Here is a 19,297-nt window from a genome sequence, read left to right as displayed (position 1 = left end):
TTTTAAATAGGTTGAAATCCAATCTGCACTTGGTTAGAATATATTACAAATTAGACCACGCTATATTTCTAACAATGACAAATCATTATTTCTTCTAGATTTTCCAGAACAAAAATTTTAAAAGAAATTCAAAAGACTTTGAAATAAGATTTAAATTTGATTTACAGATTTTCTATATTTGCCAGAATAATTTTTTTGAATTTTAATCATAAGTTTGAAGAAATATCTAACAAATATTCTTCGTTGAAAAAAACAGAAGCTAAAATGAAGAATTAAATCAAAATGTATTTATTATTCTTTACAATAAAAACAAAAAATATTACTTGAACATTGATTTAAATTGTCAGGAAAGAAGAGGAAGGAATTTAAAAGGTAAAAAGGTACATGTTTAAAATCCTAAAATCATTTTTAAGGTTGTATTTTTTCTCTAAAATTGTCTTTCTGAAAGTTATAAGAAGCAAAGTCGAAAAATAAAATAATGTATTTAAACACGTGAAGACCAAGTCTTTAAAATATTTTCTTGTATTTTCAAATTCTATTGGAGTTGTCTCTCTTGGAATTAAAAATGTCGAACAAAGCGAGACCAGCTTGCTAGTAAATAAATACAATTTAAAAAAATAGAGTAAGCTCACTAGTAAGTGCTGCTACTTGAGCTATTTTTAGAACAGGCCAGCGGGCTACTCATCTGGTCCTTATCGGCTACCTGGTGCCCTCGGGCACCGCGTTGGTGACCCCTGCTGTAAAGTATTTCTCTAGCCGTAGTCATGTGGGGACATAAACTATGGTATTTTGAAAGGTATTTATTGAAGTCGAACATCACTGAAGACCTAGGTGGTATATAGTATATCATCAAATGCAGTGGCGGGCCATGTGTTTCCCACCTACGCTTTCAGTGATGTCCTGTGTCCAATGATTACCTCTCAAAATACCATAATTTATGTCACCACATGACCATTGCTGGATAAATACTATACAAGAACTAATTTATGCACTACTGGGCATTGAATCACAACTAACAGTGTACAAAACGGGTTATTTTCTGGCGCATTTAAAAATCAATAGACCCGCAACAGTAATTAAAACATATCTTATGTGGTACTGTCAAAATCCAAATTGCAAAAAATTAAACGTGAAAAAATAAATAAATAAATTATCTGAACTTACAATTTGTAGAACCCATTCGAGATTTCGGGGTTGGCTAACATTGTCTCAGAAGATAAATGGGTTGTACTTGTGTAGCGCCTTTCTACCTTCAAGGTACTCAAAGCGCTTTGACATTACTTCCACATTTACCCATTCACACACACACTGATGGAGGGAGCTGCCATGCAAGGCGCTAACCAGCACCCATCAGGAGCAAGGGTGAAGTGTCTTGCTCAAGGACACAACGGACATGACGAGGTTGATACTAGGTGGGGATTGAACCAGCGACCCTCGGGTTGCGCACGGCCACTCTCGCACTGCGCCACGCCGTCCGATGTACTTTCTCTTTAAATATCCTTCTTGAAAATGGCCTTGCAAATATATGTGTTGTCTTTTCTAATCATAAAAGATACAGGCGACGCGTGTTGGCTGGGTTCTTAAAGTTTACTCCACAGCGTGCTCATCAAAAACATACCGCTGCCGGCATGGCAAATTGGGGCCACTGCCATGTGCTCCACTGCTGTGACATGCTGGGTAATGGAGTTCTTATGTTACCTAGCTCATAACATCACACTATGTATCTGCCTTAGGCCAGCGAAAAAGCCTTACTGACAACAACTCGTGATCTGATTGGCTATTACAACTGTCTGTCAAATCGCCCGCATTGCTAATTCTGAAGGCCCCTGGCAGATTTCGTACAGCATGGCAACAAAAGCAATCTGAATTCTGATTGGATAAAAACTCTATAACCTAAAAACAACAGCGCTGGAAGGAGCATCGTGTAACACAAAGAGAATATGAATACCGTATTTCCTTGAATTGCCGCAGGGCATATAGTATGCGCCTGCCTTGAATTACTGCCGGGTCAAACTCGCTTCCCAAAATAATTAGTGCATGCTTAGCATTACCGCCTGGTCAAACTTGTGACGTCACGAATGACACTTCCCCTGTCATCATTTTTAAAATGGAGGAGGCTGATTTCAATCCCGGTAATTTGAAATCGCATAAAGGGAAGAAGAACAAGAGCTATTCAGTAGGATTTAGGGTCCAAGCTTACATCACACTCACATTTTTACTGCATACCTTTGGTAAGTGCCGGAGTGAGAAAATTTTTTAAAATAATTAGCGCATGCTTACTTTTACCGCATGCCTTTGGTAAGCGCAGGAGTGAAAATAGGTTTTAAATTCCTTAGCGCCCTGGCGGCAATTCAAGGAAATACGGTACTTTTATCTTTAATCATGATCATGATTTCTGGTTATGTTAAGCCAGCAGAGAAGGCAGCACACCACTGATCAAAAGCCGTATTACATGTCATTTCTGGAACACCGTCATCGACTACAATGTATTGATTTTCATCTCTCGGAATATGTTGATTATCTTGGTTTGGTGAAACACTCACTAAGAATAGGGGCCTTTGGCGCCCTCTTGTGGCGTGATAACAAACAACATACTCTCAGGATCAGAGAATAGTTTAACTTTAAACTTGGATACGAGGAATTGCTACCATTGTACCGACCATCTGGTCAATTTATTCAGTAAAAAGGTACAGTATGATACAAATTAGTGAAAGGTCATTTAAAGAGTTAGCCAAACAGCCACCAGCCGTGCGTATAAACACTAAAACTTTAAAAAGACGGCGTCGTACAGTGAATAGCATTAGCTGTGACACTGCCATTTGCAATATGAGGCTCAGGTTTTATGTTCTCTCGTTTAGCCGGAGCGACCAACAGCGGCGGCACATTTTAGACTTATTCAACAAGCCGTCGATATTCTGAAAGATGCTAGACTGCTGGAAAAAAAAAGCTATCGTGCGCACAATAAATGCTCATATTACCCACGCTTCTTCCTCACCGGTGTTGCAGCGATATCCTTCCTCACACTTCCTCATTCGTCATGACGTTGACGTGAGACTGTCCAATCAGATTGCGACAATTGTAAATTCTACCAATCAATGGGCGCGGGCTGGCTTGAGGTTTGCCCTTCAACAGTCGTTTGTTGTTGATGTATTGAGGGCTCGAGGCCAGGAGGGGGCAATATTTCAGGGATGAAGGTGTGTTCATTGATTAATTCAGTGGTTCTCAACCTTTTTTCAGTGATGTACCCCCTGTGAACATTTTTTTAATTCAAGTACCCCCTAATCAGAGCAAAGCATTTTTGGTTGAAAAAAAGAAGTAAAATACAGCCTTATGTCATCAGTTTCTGATTTATTACATTGTATAACAGTGCAAAATATTGCTCATTTGTAGTGGTCTTTCTTGAACTATTTGGAAAAAAAGATATAAAAATAACTAAAAACTTGTTGAAAAATAAACAAGTGATTGAATTATAAATAAAGATTTCTACACATAGAAGTAATCATCAACTTAAAGTGCCCTCTTTGGGGATTGTAATAGAGATCCATCTGGATTCATGAACTTAATTCTAAACATTTCTTCACAAAAAAAATAAATCTTTAACATCAATATTTAGGGAACATGTCCACGAAAAATCTAGCTGTCAACACTGAATATTGCATTGTTGCATTTTTTTCACAGTTTATGAACTACATTCATATTTTGTTGAAGTATTATTCAATAAATATATTTATAAAGGATTTTTGGATTGTTGCAATTTTTTGAATATTTAAAAAAAATCTCACGTACCCCTTGGCATACCTTCAAGTACCCCCAGGGGTACGCGTACCCCCATTTGAGAACCACTGGATTTATTGATTGATAGAGACTTTTATTAAATTGCACAGTACAGTACATATTCCGTACAATTGATCACTAAATGGTAGCACCGGAATTAGATTTTCAACTTGTTTAAGTCGGGGTCCACGTTAATCAATTCATGGTCCAAATATATACATTCAGCATAATACAGTCATCACACAAGTTAATCATCAGAGTATATACATTGAATTATTTACATTATTTACAATCTGGGGGGTGGAATGTGGAGGGGGTTGGGGCGGGGGTGGGGGGTTTGGTTTGGTTGATATCAGCACTTCAGTCATCAACAATGATATCATCTGAGAAATAGATGGATGATGGATGGATGGATGGATGGATAGATAGATAGTTAGATAGGTAGATAGATAGCTAGATAGATAGATAGATGGATAGATAGATGATAGATAGATAGATAGATAGATAGATAGATAGATAGATAGATAGATAGATAGATAGATAGATAGATAGATAGATAGATAGATAGATAGATGGCTGGATGGATGGATGGACGGACGGACGGACGGACGGACGGATGGATGGATGGATAGATACATAGATAGATAGATAGATAGATGGATAGATAAATGGATAGATAGTACTTTTTTTATTCCTTCAGGAGAAGAAATAAATAAACTACTAAATGGACATTGTAACAGTGTAGGTCTGACTTGGTAGGATATGTACAGCAAGCAGTGAACATAGTGAGCTCAGAAAGCATTAGAACAAGTGTATACATGTGATTATTTACATTTCATTATTTACAATCCGGGGAGGTGGGATGTGGTGGGGTGAGGATGTTAGTCTAGGGTTGTAGTTGCCTGGAGGTGTTCTTTTAGTGAGGTTTTGAAGTAGGATAGAGGGGAATTTTCTTTTTCACCTGTTGGAAGTGCATTGATGTGGTATAGAAGGAGAATGATAAAACTCGCAGTACAGCAAATAATTTCAATTAGTTTATTATTATCTTTAAAACATCTGACACCATATTTGGTCCTGAAAATGTATTAATTCAAATTACGTTAATGCACTCAGAATATACATCTGCTTAGTTGGGGCGCGGATTTTAAAAACAACAATGTTATTATCTTAACAGATACAGAACATTCTGACAAATGTGTGGTAACATTTAACATGTATTCAACATTTCTGGGATGATGAGAAATCCACATGTGGAAGATCAGAAGAAAACCCAAATACCAAAGAGTATGTAATTTCCAGGGCTGTTTAAAAACAACCATCTAACATAAATAAACAAAGAAACCAAAATAAACTTTAAAGCCTACAGTGTGTTCAACAATTACCTCGGGGTCAGTCTCACGCTGTGTTTACTGGATGTCTCGTGGGTGCTAGAAGTAAAACACACAGAAAAGAGAAACCAACTGTTACCGACTGGAAAATTATGGTCACTGAAGACACTGAAATAGTTTGGACTGTGACATGTTGTTGGGATGTACTATATGTTGTCCACTTATATGCGAACAAAGTCAGCAATCACCAAAATGGTCATGTAAAACCAAATTCCAGGTTGTTATTTTTATTTGTCAAATTGACTTATGTTTTACGTTATTAGGGAGATTTGTGTACTACATCAGTGGTTCTCAATCTTTTTTACCAAATACCACTTAAGAAAAAAACTTGCTCTCCAAGTACCACCTTAATGATCAACATTAAAATACAGTAGCATATGAGGTCCAAGTATTCATTAAAAACAAGTCAGAGGTTTTATTTAACAGGCATATTATTTTTATTTGGCCACTGTAACATGACATACAGTTGAAACAGTAAGAATGTGTTTGAATATAGGAAAATAAAACACTGTACTTTAATCAAGTTGTTTTTTGGTGGACCACTAGATGAGGGCAGCACTGTGGAACAGGGGTTAGTGCATGTGCCTCACAATACAAAGGTCCTGAGTAGTCCTGAGCTCAATCCCGGACTCGGGATCTTTCTGTGTGGAGTTTGCATGTTCTCCCCGTGACTGCATGGGTTCCCTCCGGGTCCCCTGGCTTCCTCCCACTTCCAAAGACATGCACCTGGGGATAGGTTGATTGGCAACACTAAATTGGCCCTATGTGTGAATGTGAGTGTGAATGTTGTCTGTCTATCTGTGTTGGCCCTGCAATGAGGTGGCGACCTCTCCAGGGTGTACGCCGCCTTCCGCCCGAATGCAGCTGAGATTGGCTCCAGCACCCCCCGCAACCCCGAAACAGATGAGCGGTAGGAAATGGATGGATGGATGGACCACTTGATGAAGCCTGTGACACGATGGCAACGCATGGTGGATGCGCGTTGTCACCCCAGGGATGCAAGAGGACCAAGACAGGCAGGAGTTGCAGGTAAGAGTTGATTTAATACAAAACATAAAATAACACTGGTACAAAATATAAAGAAAGGCGTGCCGAACGCACGGAGAGCTAGGCTAATAATTAGCAACTAGAGCAGAGTACAGGAATAGACGTGCAGTGCGCACGCGAAGCTAAGGCGAGACTTAGCAATAGTGATTACAAAAAGAAGAACCAAAGTGCGTGTTGCAAGTAGCAAACAAACCAACCAGAAGGAACTGAGGTAGCAGGCAGGACTAAATACTAAAGCAATCAATGAAAAACAGGTGTGCGTCGAAACAAGGGCAGGTGGAACCAATGTGAAACCATGGAGACCAGATAAACAGGAAGTGCTCAAACTAAGTAACGGGAGAGTCCAAAATCACAAACCAGACAGTCCAAAAGTGACGGGAGGGCGGAGGGAGGACATGGTGGAGGGTCGGCAGGTCCTGTGTCCCCGAATCCACAGAGGAAACATCAGGTGGCGGCGGCAGCGGCGGCGGGTGGAACGCCGCTGCCGCAGAAGTTTTGGCGGGCGACCTCGTAGAGGCCACATCTGTGGCCGACGTGGAGGTGGATGCATCCCGCGAGGAGGACGCCCGTGGTACGGCCACACTCGTGGCCGGAGTGGAGGTGGACGCGCCTGCTGAGGCGGACGCCCGGGGTACGGCCACACCCATGGCCGACGAGGAGGAGGATTGGCAGCAGCAGACGAAGGTGCGGGGGCTGCAGCCGAAGCAGGCACCGATGCTGATGTGGATGCCGGCAGAGGAGCAGGTGCTGAGGCCGGCAGAGGAGCAGGAGCTGGTGTTGGCTTCAGCCGAGGAGCTGGTGTTGGCGTGAGCTCCAGCCTTGGAGCAGAAGCCGATGTGGGCTCCAGCTTTGGAGCAGGTGCTGGTGTGTGATCCAGCCAGAGGTCGGGTGCTGGAGTGAGATCCAGACCGGGGTCAGGTGCTGGTGTGTGAACCAACACAGAGTCAGAAACTGGAGTGGTATCCAACCAAAAATTAGAAACTGGAGTATGATCCAGACCGGGGTCAGGGACTCGTTTGTGAACCAGCTTAGGAGTAGGACTCGGCCTACGACTCAGTCCACGAGTCGGACTAGAACTAGGACTACGACGAGGGCTAGGACTGAGACTATGACTTGAACTACAACTAGGAGTATGACTTAAACAGGGGCTTGGACTACGACTAGGAGAATGACTTTAACAAGGACTTGGGCTAGGACTTGGACTAGGACTCAGTCTACGAGTCGGACTAGCACTTGGACTGCGCACAGGTGGAGGAAGTCTAGCTGGTCGTTTTGGCTGAGTGGGTCGCAGCTGTGCTACCTCCGCAACACAGCTGCTAGTACCAGCCCCTCCCCCAAGAGGCGGATTCCAGACAACCTCCTTATGGTCAGCGATTGACCCTAAGGGTGGGTGGTGGGAGGTCAGGAGGAGGGTAGACTCCACCCCATTAGTCTGCGTGAGGAGAGGATTGTTCTGAGCAGCAAGAAATTTCTCCTCCAGCTCCAGTTCAATCAAAACTCTCCTGTACCACTCGTCCATCCAGGCAGGACTATATTTTTCTAGGTCAGTTTCAAAATCAGGTGACGTGGGGGTAGGACGTGAAATAGGCTGAGATGTGGGCGGGGGTTGAACCATAGGGGGGGCCAAAGTAATGGGAGGCTGATCTTGACAATTAACAATATACTGAGGGTGACTAGAATCAATATAAATGTCCTGATACTGTGTGAAAGTATTATTACTGTCCAAGTCTTTGGAAAATGGCTGAGATATATCGTCCACAATAAAAAAATCTTCGGTGAAAATATCATCAATGGTGGAAGGCATTACGTCACCAGGGGGCGTTGACGAAATGACGTCACCGTGATGGACCGGTGGGCCAGAGGTATGCCCTGGCCTTACAGCCCAGTCGGAAGAGTGGTTGGAATATGGAGAAAAAACAAAACTTCCAAACCTCAGGGAAGAGTACTGGGCTGTTGTCTGCGCGCTGCTGTCCGGGGAAAAAGTCTTCGCGGCTTGGCGAAGGGAAGACTTTTGGTGGTCCACTGCGAGGCGGCGTTGTGCTGGTTGGTTTCTGACACGATGGCAACGCATGGTGGATGCGCGTTGTCACCCCAGGGATGCAAGAGGACCAAGACAGGCAGGAGTTGCAGGTAAGAGTTGATTTAATACAAAACATAAAATAACACTGGTACGAAATATAAAGAAAGGCGTGCCGAACGCACGGAGAGCTAGGCTAATAATTAGCAACGGGAGCAGAGTACAGAAATAGATGTGCAGAGCGCACGCGAAGCTAAGGCGAGACTTAGCAATAGTGATTACAAAAAGAAGAACCAACGTGCGTGTTGCAAGTAGCAAACAAACCAACCAGAAGGAACTGAGGTAGCAGGCAGGACTAAATACTAAAGCAATCATTGAAAAACAGGTGTGCGTCGAAACAAGGGCAGGTGGAACCAATGTGAAACCATGGAGACCAGATAAACAGGAAGTGCTCAAACTAAGGAACGGGAGAGTCCAAAATCACAACAGCCTGTCTACCAATAGTAGTACATATAGTTTGAGAATACCTGTACTACATTGTTGTAGTGGTACGGATTTCTTTTGACACTGTATAAATCAGGGGTCACTTTCTATGAGATGAACTGTACATGTGTTAAAAATATAATTGAGTTGGAATAAATTATAAGAAAGATAAATAGCTTTTTGTGGAACAATATATAACGGCAGCATAATATCTTTCAAAAAAAGTTGTTGTAACTTCTCTAGTACTGAAGTTGGGAAAGTGAATTATAAAAGCTCTATTGATGCTTTATCTGATCAGATAAATTACAGGCATCATATTACACGTCAAAAAATTTTGTAGAGTACCCAGATGTAAGGTGTGCTGTAACCTAAAGAGGCAGAACACATCATATTTTTATGACAGAATATTGTTTGACAAATGTAAACATGTTTGTTTGTCTGATTTAATGTGGAGCAGCATATCACACCATTCATGTTTTCTGTTCATATTGACAAGAAAGATCTGTATACTGAGAAAAAAGATGCACATTATAATCTTATAATACAAATGTCCTGGATTCGATCCACCGGCCTCAGGGTCTTTCTGTGTGGAGTTTGCATGTTCTCCACATGACTGTGTGGTTTCCCTCTGGGTAATCCAGCTTCCTCCCACCTCCAAAGACATGCACCTGCGGATAGGTTGATTGGCAACATTAAATTGGCCCTAGTGTGTGAATATGAGCGTGAATGTTGTCTGTCTATCTGTTGGCCCTGAGATGAGTGGCGACTTGTCTAGGATGTACCCCGCCTTCCGCCCAAATGCAGCTAAGATAAGCTCCAGCACCTCTCGCCACCCCGAAAAGGGACAAGCGGTAGGAAATGGATGGATATTTATATGGAGTTGTGTATAACAACATAATGTTCATGTTCTTACATTACAAGCTTATGTAGTATGTCTTGGTTGAGATAAGCTATGAAAATTATTATAAAAGTAGCTCTCACAAGAAAATAGGTCCTTCAGGAATGGCAATACAAAACTATGAATTTGTTTAAATTAGGGCTGTCAAACGATTAAAACATTTAATTGTGATTAATTGCGGTTTGTTCATAGTTAACTCAAAATTAATCGTGATAATGTCATGTTTGTTGTTCATGCGTGAAGGTGTCACCCCAAGATGCAGTGGGACCAGACAGGCAGGATTGCAGGTAGGAGCTTGTTTTAATATAAAAATGATAAAAGAACACTGACAAAAAGGCAAAGAAACAGCGTGCCTACGCACGGGAAGCTAATGCTCATCGTTAGCAAGCATCGAGTTCAAAGTCCAAGAGAAACGACGTGCAGAGCGCACGCGAAACTAAGACGTGACTTAGCAAGGAAAATACAAAGCAGAATAACAAACATGACTGTTGCATCGAGCAAACAACGAACCAAGACCGAACAAAGGGAGGAGGCAGGTTTAAATTCAGAAACAAACAATTACCACAGGTGTGCGTGAAAGGCATGGAAGGTGGAACAAATGAGGAACCACGGTAACTGAACAAACAAGGAAGTGCTCAAACAAAGGGATCGGAAGAGTCCAAAAATAATCAAAACACACAAAAGGACTCAAGAACAACAACTATGTCAGATCCGGGAGGCGGATCGTGACAGTAATTTAAATTCAATTTGAATTTTTCATCATTAATAAGTGTACCCTGGACAGATCATTTTCAAGTTTTTATTACCATGGGGAGGTTAGTTTGCTTTAATGAGATGTTTTTTTTTTTTTTAATTATGCTTCATGCAGCTCAACCCAAAATGAAGAACATGCTATTAAATGACAATGAAAATAATATCTGCAGGGGGGTGGTGTGTTGCCAGAATTTGTTGTGGTCGCAACTTTCTAAAACGCTTCTGTGAATTCAGGCATTTTAGGCAGCCATAACCACAAAAAAAAAAAGCCTGCAAAATCCAGGAGGGACTGAAGTGGGGCTACAAAAAGCATACTTTATTTCCATGACCATTTTTAGTGATAACATTATTGCTGTGGTTTGTAGGCCCCTCACAGCTTTGGCACAAAGTGTGTGTTATATAAGTAAGGTAGGTTGCTAAAACGGCAGCAGTGTTGTGACGACAGACACAGTTGATGAGCCCCTGAAGAAAACTGTAGAAATAAGAGCAAAGGCAACTGCGTAACCACATCCTCATATGTGTGTTAACCAAATATGATCTAATTAGTTAGGTAATATCGCATTTCTTCTGGTAATCATAACAACCCAAGCCTGACAGGTCATGTGTGCATTAAATAGTGCATTAAGAGTGAAATAATACCACGCCTCTTCCTCACTGCTTCCCACAACATGACTTCACTTTGGGTGTGGGAATCATGGCTTTCAATCCAAAAAACACTTTTAATGACCTCAGTTTGGATCACCCTTCCTCTTTGATACCACAAGTAGGAAGATGACGTCATCGTGAAGGGGGAAATGTGCTGTCTTTGTAAGGTTATGTAAGGTTATGATTACCCAAAAGCACGACTATTCCACTAAAGTGTTTTGGGGCAACATTTACAGAAAGTAAGAACCGAGAGGCCGGACTTCTCCCTTCACTATTGGTCTTATTTTGTATATTCTCGAAGAAGCAGCATCCTCTACACCATGGGTGTCAAACTCTAGCCCGCGGGCCAAAACTGGCCCGCTGTGTAATTTAATTTGGCCCTTGAGGCAATATCAATTTAGCATTAAAGCTGGCCAGCCAGTGTTAAACAGCGTCGGTGCCACTGTAACACCGCATTCACCGCTAATACTCATACTTGCCAACCCTCCTAATTCTCCAAGTAGACTCCCGAAGTTCAGTGCCCCTCCCGAAAATCTCCCGGGGCAACCATTCTCCCGAATTTCTACCGATTTCCACCTGGACAACTATATTGGGGGCGTGCATTTAAGGCACTGCCTTTAGCGTTCTCTACAACCTGTCGTCACGTCCACTTTTCCTCCACACTAAAAGCGTGTCACATAATATTTGTGGCTTTTACACACACACAGACACACACACACACACACACACACACACACACACACACACACACACACACACACACAAGTGAATGCAATGCATACTTGGTCAACAGCCATACAGATCACACTGAGGGTGGCCGTATAAACAACTTTAGCACTGTTAAAAATATGCGCCACACTGTGAACCCACACCAAACAAGAATGACAAACACATTTCGGGTGAACATCCGCACCGTAACAAAACAGAACAAATACCCAGAACTTGCAGCACTAACTCCTCCGGGAAACTTCCAGCAAACTGACCAATAATTAACGTTTTATTCATGCATTTTCTCTTGCTACTTCAAGGCTTGAATGTTTGGTTCATTCATTATTGTTTTTTTATTTTCAAATGTATTATTAGCCTGTGGAAAAAATTTGATATTTACCTCAGAAGATTGCAAATAGAAAAAAAGTCATTCAATTTTTCTTTAAATTTTATTTGATATGCCATTGATATTTTTTTAAAATTATTATTATTATTATTATTATTTGAAACTGGATTTTGCATGTCGCCTAAAGTTATATAAGCCTTGCTTGTTCAATATTTAATGCAAAACTTGTTTGGGTCCCTGTTAAAAGGTTAATTTGTTCAACCTTGGCCCGCGGCTTTGTTCCGTTTAAAATTTTGGCCCACTCTGTATTTGAGTTTGACACCCCTGCTCTACACTATAGACATTTGATTTTGGTCTATTTTGTACAGAAGCACTCCGCTGTTTTTCACGACCTTCTGCAACAAAGTTAGTCGAAGATCATCTTCATGACAGCACTTCAGTGGTTTTAAGGACCTTCTGACAAAATATGAGTCCCTCAAAAGTTTTTTAAACAAACTTGAGGGCCACTAGTTGAACAGCCCAAATGATGCGCTGTTCGTGACGAGAGTGCACAAGCGTGATCATATCACACCCATCCTCAAATCACTCCACTGGCTCCCTATTGAATCCGGGACCCAAATCAAGGTTAACCTTTTAACACACCAATGCATCTACGGCAATGCCCCCTCCTACCTCAAGGATCTAGTTTCCCCTCAACCTCCTACCCGAAGCCTCCACTCCTCAAACACTAACCTCCTCAAACCCATCAGGACAAACTTACAATCAATGGGCCACCGGGCTTTCTGCTCAACCGCACCCGAACTCTGGAACGCTCACCTCGACCATCATAGAGCACCACAGTCAGTCGACTGTTTTAAGAAGGGAATAAAACCCCACCTTTTTGGCACAGCTATTATCTAATTTCTCTGCCTTCTTGTTTTTAAATACACTGCTTGCCTATCTGTTTTATCTAGTGCTTTCATGCTTTTTTAAATCTAGTGTTTTTCTAGTGTTTTTCATGTTTTCATTTCTATTTGATTTTTTTTATTATATATTCTAACTTGATATTTTTTATTTTTTTCGTACTTTGAGATTTTAACAAATGTAAAGTTTGTTACAAATGTAATTCATTATTATTATTATTATTATTTTTTTTTTATTATTATTATTATTATTATCATGAAAAAGAGAGGCCCCAAAATAGAACCTTGAGGAACACTACATGTATAACTGAAGAAGTTTAACAAAGACTACTGACTGCATCTTATGTAAACAAGTTATAGCAACACCTTAATTATATTAATCATATTACAAGAACAAATTGTAACTGCCAAAAAGGAGAGGACTTAAAGGGGAACTGCACTTTTGATTAAATTTTGCCAATGATTCACAATCCCTATGTAAGACAAGAACACAAGTTTTTGTTGTATTAAGCGTTGTAATCCAATCCAGATAATGGAAATACTGTATTGTACACATAAATCCCTCTGAAAAACATCCAAAAACAGCCCAAAATACTCCATTGACATGTTGTGCCCTGGATATTAACCAAGTATTAGCGTTATTGTTATTATAAGCGCTAACGCAGAGGAACTACTTTTAGCGGCGCCATGATCACAGAGACATAACTAGCTTATGCAACTTGTGACATAAAGAACCAGTGAGCTGCTGCATTGCCGCTCAGTTGGTGAAAGTTAATTCTAGGTTATATATAATGCCTCTAACTTGTATAGTAAAATGTTTTTGCCATAAAGCAAAAAGTTAGTCACCACTGACTTTTAACTTAATAACACAGACCATGAGAAAGACACAAAAAGACGCCTGTTTGCACCCACCTTTTTATTTTAATTTTACTTGCGTGAGGATTAGGATTGCTTCTTCACCTGAACAACAATATTTGAACATCCCATCAGTCGGCATCGCAGTGAGAACAGACATTGTGCAGTGAGTGGTTGTTTTATTATGTTCGTATTTTGTATTTCTTGTTTAGAATTTAGTGCCACTTGCTGAACCTGCTTATCTCATTATCCTTATATTCAGGGGAAACACATACAAGGTTCTGGATCATAATTTGTCCCGTTATTGGCTCTCATGATGTCGGCATTGATTTGTAGCTGCTGTTGTATTTGAAGGAAATAGCAAATGTTGCAAAACGTCTATGAAATTAATAGGACGCAGAATGCTTAAAATGACCAAAAATATACAAATATTATTATGAATGTGCTTGCTACTACATTACTTACAATTATATAAAATTGTAGAGGTTATCTGAGTTTTTTTTTTATTGCGCTTTATTGGCGGAATTGCCGTATATTATGTATTAGAATGCATAAAAAACAAACATATGTTTTTTTGTCTTACATAAGGATTGTGAGCGACAGACAAAATTCTGAAAAAAAGTGCACTTCCCCTTTAAGGGGCGCCTTGAGGAATGCCTCAACTATGTAAATCACAAGTTTGGACGCCAGTGTTGTATGTTTGCTAGCAAGGTCAAAATGTCGGCGCACACAAGGATCTGCCAATGTATTTACAGTGGTCCAAGTTCCTCTGTAGAACAGGAGCCCTTTAGTGTTTTTAGGAATTTGCTGCAAAAATTTTAATTGTCTCCTAAGTTTGGAACTAACCTTGGGGGCTGATATGATGTAATTCTCGGGCCAGATTTATCTCCTGAGCCGCCACTTGAATAGATTTGCCTTAAAATGACACCCAAGTTACCTTAAAGTGACACATTCAATACGTAAGGCACATGTATTGGATTACTTTTAGAGATGGTGAAGGGGCGTCCTGTGACCTCCTGATATGCTGACACACTGGAGAATGAAATGATAACTGAGGATTTACTAAGCGTTCACTGTTAACCTCATCGACAACATGACGTCAACGCAACACCCGCCCAGTTGAATAATGACTGCACGAGAACAATACTGCTCTTAGAACACAGAGCAAGGAGGAAAGGAAGTCGTCATGTCCGTCTGATATAATTCCTCAGTGACTTGATCTCTTTTGTTTGCTCTGGTTTCCAACATATTTATGTTTACCCGGTGTTTTTACCCGTTAGGTGTCCGACAACTCTTTTGTAAGCTTCGTATGATCAAACAGCAGGCATAGAGATTAGTGATATAGCGCTAAAATATATGAAGAGGCCAAAACACTAACCAGAGACAGATACTAATGTCAGCCTGAAGACAAAGACACACTTTTTTAAAAACCATGCTCATGCAGCTCTGGCAGTGTTCTTGATTAAATAATCTGTACAAACTGACACCCAATCACACTACTGTGAACAAACCTGCCCAAGGCACAGAGACTAGTGGTTATATACCAGTGACATGCAGCGACCTTCAGAGCAGGTGAGGGATTGATCGCTTTGGATTTTTATTTTTTATTTACATAAATTCATATGCTGTAATTACTGGTAATACAGTTTGCTCATTACAAAGATATCAAGAAAAAGAGGGAGTAATTTGCATTCAATAAAAAAAATTGTTGTAAAAAATGTTTGGTCTAATTTAATTTCTCAAATGAAATACTATAATACCTTGTACTGTATTTGTAAATGAATTACTTAACCTATCCTTCATTAAAACGCACTTTGATCGCCTCTGTCTTGTCTGAAAGTCCAGCTTAGAAAAGTAGATACATAATTCTCCATGTTGGCAGCCACCCTGTGACGATCTGTCACTCCATTTCTGTTGGTTTTCCTTGTTTTTGTATTTACTTCCTGCCAGTGCTCTTGTTTTGTTGAATTTCCAGTTTGTTCCGCAGAGCACTGTTTTTCTCCTCACCTGCCGTTGATTGGCAGCCGGTCCACACCTGCTACCAATCAACATATGTCTACTTATGTTTTATCATCGAGCACTTCTCAGTGCTCGATGATAATTCAATGTTTGGAACTTTTGTCTGCACGACTGCCTCATGTTTGTTTTGTTTGATGATAATCAAAGTCATCTTACCTGCTCTCAGCCCTTCTGGTTCTTGCATCTCGGGGTAACTAAACGGCAGCCATGCGGTTCCGTGACACGCCCTCATTCATTCATGAATTTAATTAATGCATTTTTTCATTCATTCATTCATTCATTTAGCGCAGCATTAACACTTTGTTTTGGCATCTGAAAAAAACTAAACAACTGCAGGCTTCCTTGTCTGCTAGCTCACGATCGAATTAAGATGTCAAACTTATATTTAAAAAACATTAAACATGCTGTAGATTCTACAGAATACAAATGAGAAATTTCTACAAGTATTACTTTGGCCACCTTGTGACAAACAGACCAGCCAGTAAGCCACGCCCTCATCCTCTTCAGCCCCACACAGACACGCAAGAGCGAGAAGCTGCACAACATCAGGAAGGCTCATGTTACTGTAGGTTTGTGTGCAAATATATGGATTTTTACTCAAGTAAATGCTAAAAAAACAATTGTATAATTGCAGGGCCAACACAGATAGACAACATTCACACTCACATTCAAAAACTAGGGCCAATTTAATGTTGCCAGTCGACCAGTTTGTTGTTGTTTTTTTTAAATATTGTTCATCAAGTCAGGTTATGCCTCACCTGCCTGCGCTGATCGCACGTCCCTAGTATACTGGAGGAATGTTTTGCCTATGTATGTTGTTATATATTTGAATGCCAATATTGGAATCACTAATGGCAAATGCCATTTAAAGGATCAAATTATGGGAAACTGATGTTTCAATTGCTATTACATCCTAATTTGGGTTTCTGTGGAGCCTGTGCAAGTGCAAAATTAAACACCCACGTCAATTTTATTTGCGTTCCCAATGAAATGTACCTCCAATCCATCTGTTTTTATTCTATATGGAAAAACAGTAATTTTCTTTTATATAAGACTATAGATGGGTACCAGATTTTATACTTTTATAGGCACAGACTGACTTTCGCCTTTACCTCCGGGTATCGATTCACATAAAATCAAACCATATACCATACCGTATATTATATTTCGATACCTTTGTTACATGTGGCGTAATGTCTGGTTGCAGACAATTCACCAACACTTGGCTGGGAAACAATCAACTAAGCGGAACTCAGAACCAACATAAGACTAGACTAAAACATTCAGTTTCACAGGAAAGACTACTTCCTGGCTAGGCAACGCATTGTGCTCAGGGCCGTGTACATCGAGAGTATGGCCATCTGGGTTTTAAAGTTGGTAGCAAACATGGGGCCCTACACGTGTGGGGCTTTAAATCAATCATTTGGGAGATCCTATGTCCATACTCTCTCTGATTGGTGAAAAGACCCTCACGTGACAACAGGACATCATATTTGCTACCAACTTTGAAACACGGTTGGCCATATTCTCTCTGTCGTGGCCTATACACTACTGCCATCTAAAGCAGCAACTGCATGCAAAGTCTACTATTTTATACTTTTGCTAGTGGGTCTCAACTGGGGATATTGACAATATGACAATCGTAAAGCACAGTTATCTCTGTTAAATTAAAAAAATATAGAAAGTGTTATTATTTATTTATATATATTTATACATTTATTTACACATGAATACACACAAAAGTACAAACAATTGGTACCGTAGAGAACTCCTGAAGTGTGATCATTATTTCTCCTTATACCTATCCAGGAGATCGCAAAAAACCGCTGCCTGACCAGGACTCAGAAAATCTGCAAAGACTCCTCCCACACCCACCAAGGACTGTTTTCACTGCTGGACTCTAGAAAGAGGTTCCGCAGCCTCCAAAGCAGAACCACTAGGTTCTGTAACAGCTTCTTCCCTCTGGCCGTAAGACTCTTGAACGCATTATAATTATCCCCTCAACTGAGATCAGTAGTTTGGGAGTTCAAACCCCGGCCGAGTCATACCAATGACAATACAAAAAATGGGACCCATTGCCTCCCTGCTTGGCACTCAGTATCAAGGGTTAGAATTGGGGGTTAAATCACCATAAATGATTCCCGGGCGGGGCACCGCTGCTGCCCACTGCTCCCCTCACTTCCCAGGGGGTGATCAAGGGGATGGGTCAAATGCAGAGGACAAATTTCACCACACCTAGTGTGTGTGTGACAATCATTGGTACTTTAACTAAACTTTAACTTAAGTCCCCCCAAAATGAATTAACTCGCTGGAATAAAAAGACAATTTCACATTCATCCATAAATGTGGATGCATATGAAAAAGTGCAATATATTTAACTTGACAGTAATCTATTTATTTACATATGCACCTTATTGCTTTTTTATCCTGCACTACCATGAGCTAATGCAACAAAATGTCGTTCTTATCTGTACTGTAAAGTTCAAATTTGAATGACAATAAAAAGGAAGTCGAAGTCAAAGTCTCTAATTTTGTCTATTGTCAGACATTCCCTGGTTTGCTGCACCAAAGATTACAGTGAGTGTGTAAATATTATTTCTTTTACAGCGGCATTGGACTAGTACTACATTTGAATAAAAGTGGCTGCTCTGAACAGGGAATGCTCTAATATCATGATCCTTCATTGGCTGAAGTATATCACAGATATGTTATTACTAAAAGACATAAAAGGCATAATACAGTAAAGTGCCCCCTCAATTATCACAGGGAGTTACATTCCAAACACACTCTGCACCGCCGATAGGTGAATCCCACCGAAGTGTGGATGCTATTTATTTTATGATTCATATGAATATTGTATTCATTTAAAGTCTTTATAAGGTCTCCACACACTCCACACAGCTTTCACATACACTTGTAAACACTTTCTATGCTCTTAAAACACTTCTTGCACTAAAATCTACTGTAATTTTAACATAAAAACTTAATTATGTACTCAAATCTCAAGGTTCTCAATGGTACTTGGATTACGGTGGTTGTTCTGCAACAACAAAAAAAGGACCCTTATCAACAAGGGCTGTCACAAGAAAAAGGACAAAAAATATTAATTTATATTATTAAATGACCCATAGCGTCCAGATGATCAAAGTTTTAGTAACAAGTTCTCTTTATGTTTTTTTTTTCTCCTGAAAATTAATCTGGCAGATATTTCCCATAATATCAATTAGTGTTTTAGTAATTGGTAGATAACTAACTGTACTTTGAGTGTCCCCGTTCCCTCGCCAGACTCGATGTGTCGCCCCCTCTTGGTGTGCTGTTATCTACAGAACTGGTCGATGGCTACTTCAAATCTGATATAGTTGACATTGTAGGCAAAATTAAATTTTTGAGCCCTGGGTTTTCTGTGTTGGATCTTGTGTGCCCTGCTGCGAGTGTGAAGTGTTTATGATATAAATACTTTTC

At 40.3% G+C, this 19,297-nt stretch overlaps 1 protein-coding gene across 7 annotated transcripts in view; it reads right to left on the bottom strand.

Moving 5' to 3' along the window:
* The window catches only part of tfb1m (transcription factor B1, mitochondrial), a 100,406-nt gene extending 84,260 nt beyond the window's left edge, over nt 1-16,146 (bottom strand). For 2 of the 7 annotated variants that reach the window (XM_061895539.1, XM_061895540.1), the window contains exon 1: nt 2,983-3,091. In XM_061895539.1, the coding sequence (XP_061751523.1) occupies nt 2,983-3,032 (50 nt within the window). In that variant the 5' untranslated portion in view covers nt 3,033-3,091. Of the gene's footprint in view, nt 1-2,960; nt 3,118-5,156; nt 5,202-15,991 lie in introns of those variants that run through there. The other 5 variants (XM_061895538.1, XM_061895536.1, XM_061895535.1 and 2 more) reach the window with 5 other exon arrangements.
* Nucleotides 16,147-19,297: the final 3,151 nt, after the last annotated feature.

Source organism: Nerophis ophidion, linkage group LG03 (assembly GCF_033978795.1).
Source record: "Nerophis ophidion isolate RoL-2023_Sa linkage group LG03, RoL_Noph_v1.0, whole genome shotgun sequence".
NCBI lineage: Eukaryota > Metazoa > Chordata > Actinopteri > Syngnathiformes > Syngnathidae > Nerophis > Nerophis ophidion.
Note: the sequence above shows the minus strand (reverse complement) of the source record. Positions and strands in the feature narration are given on the sequence as shown.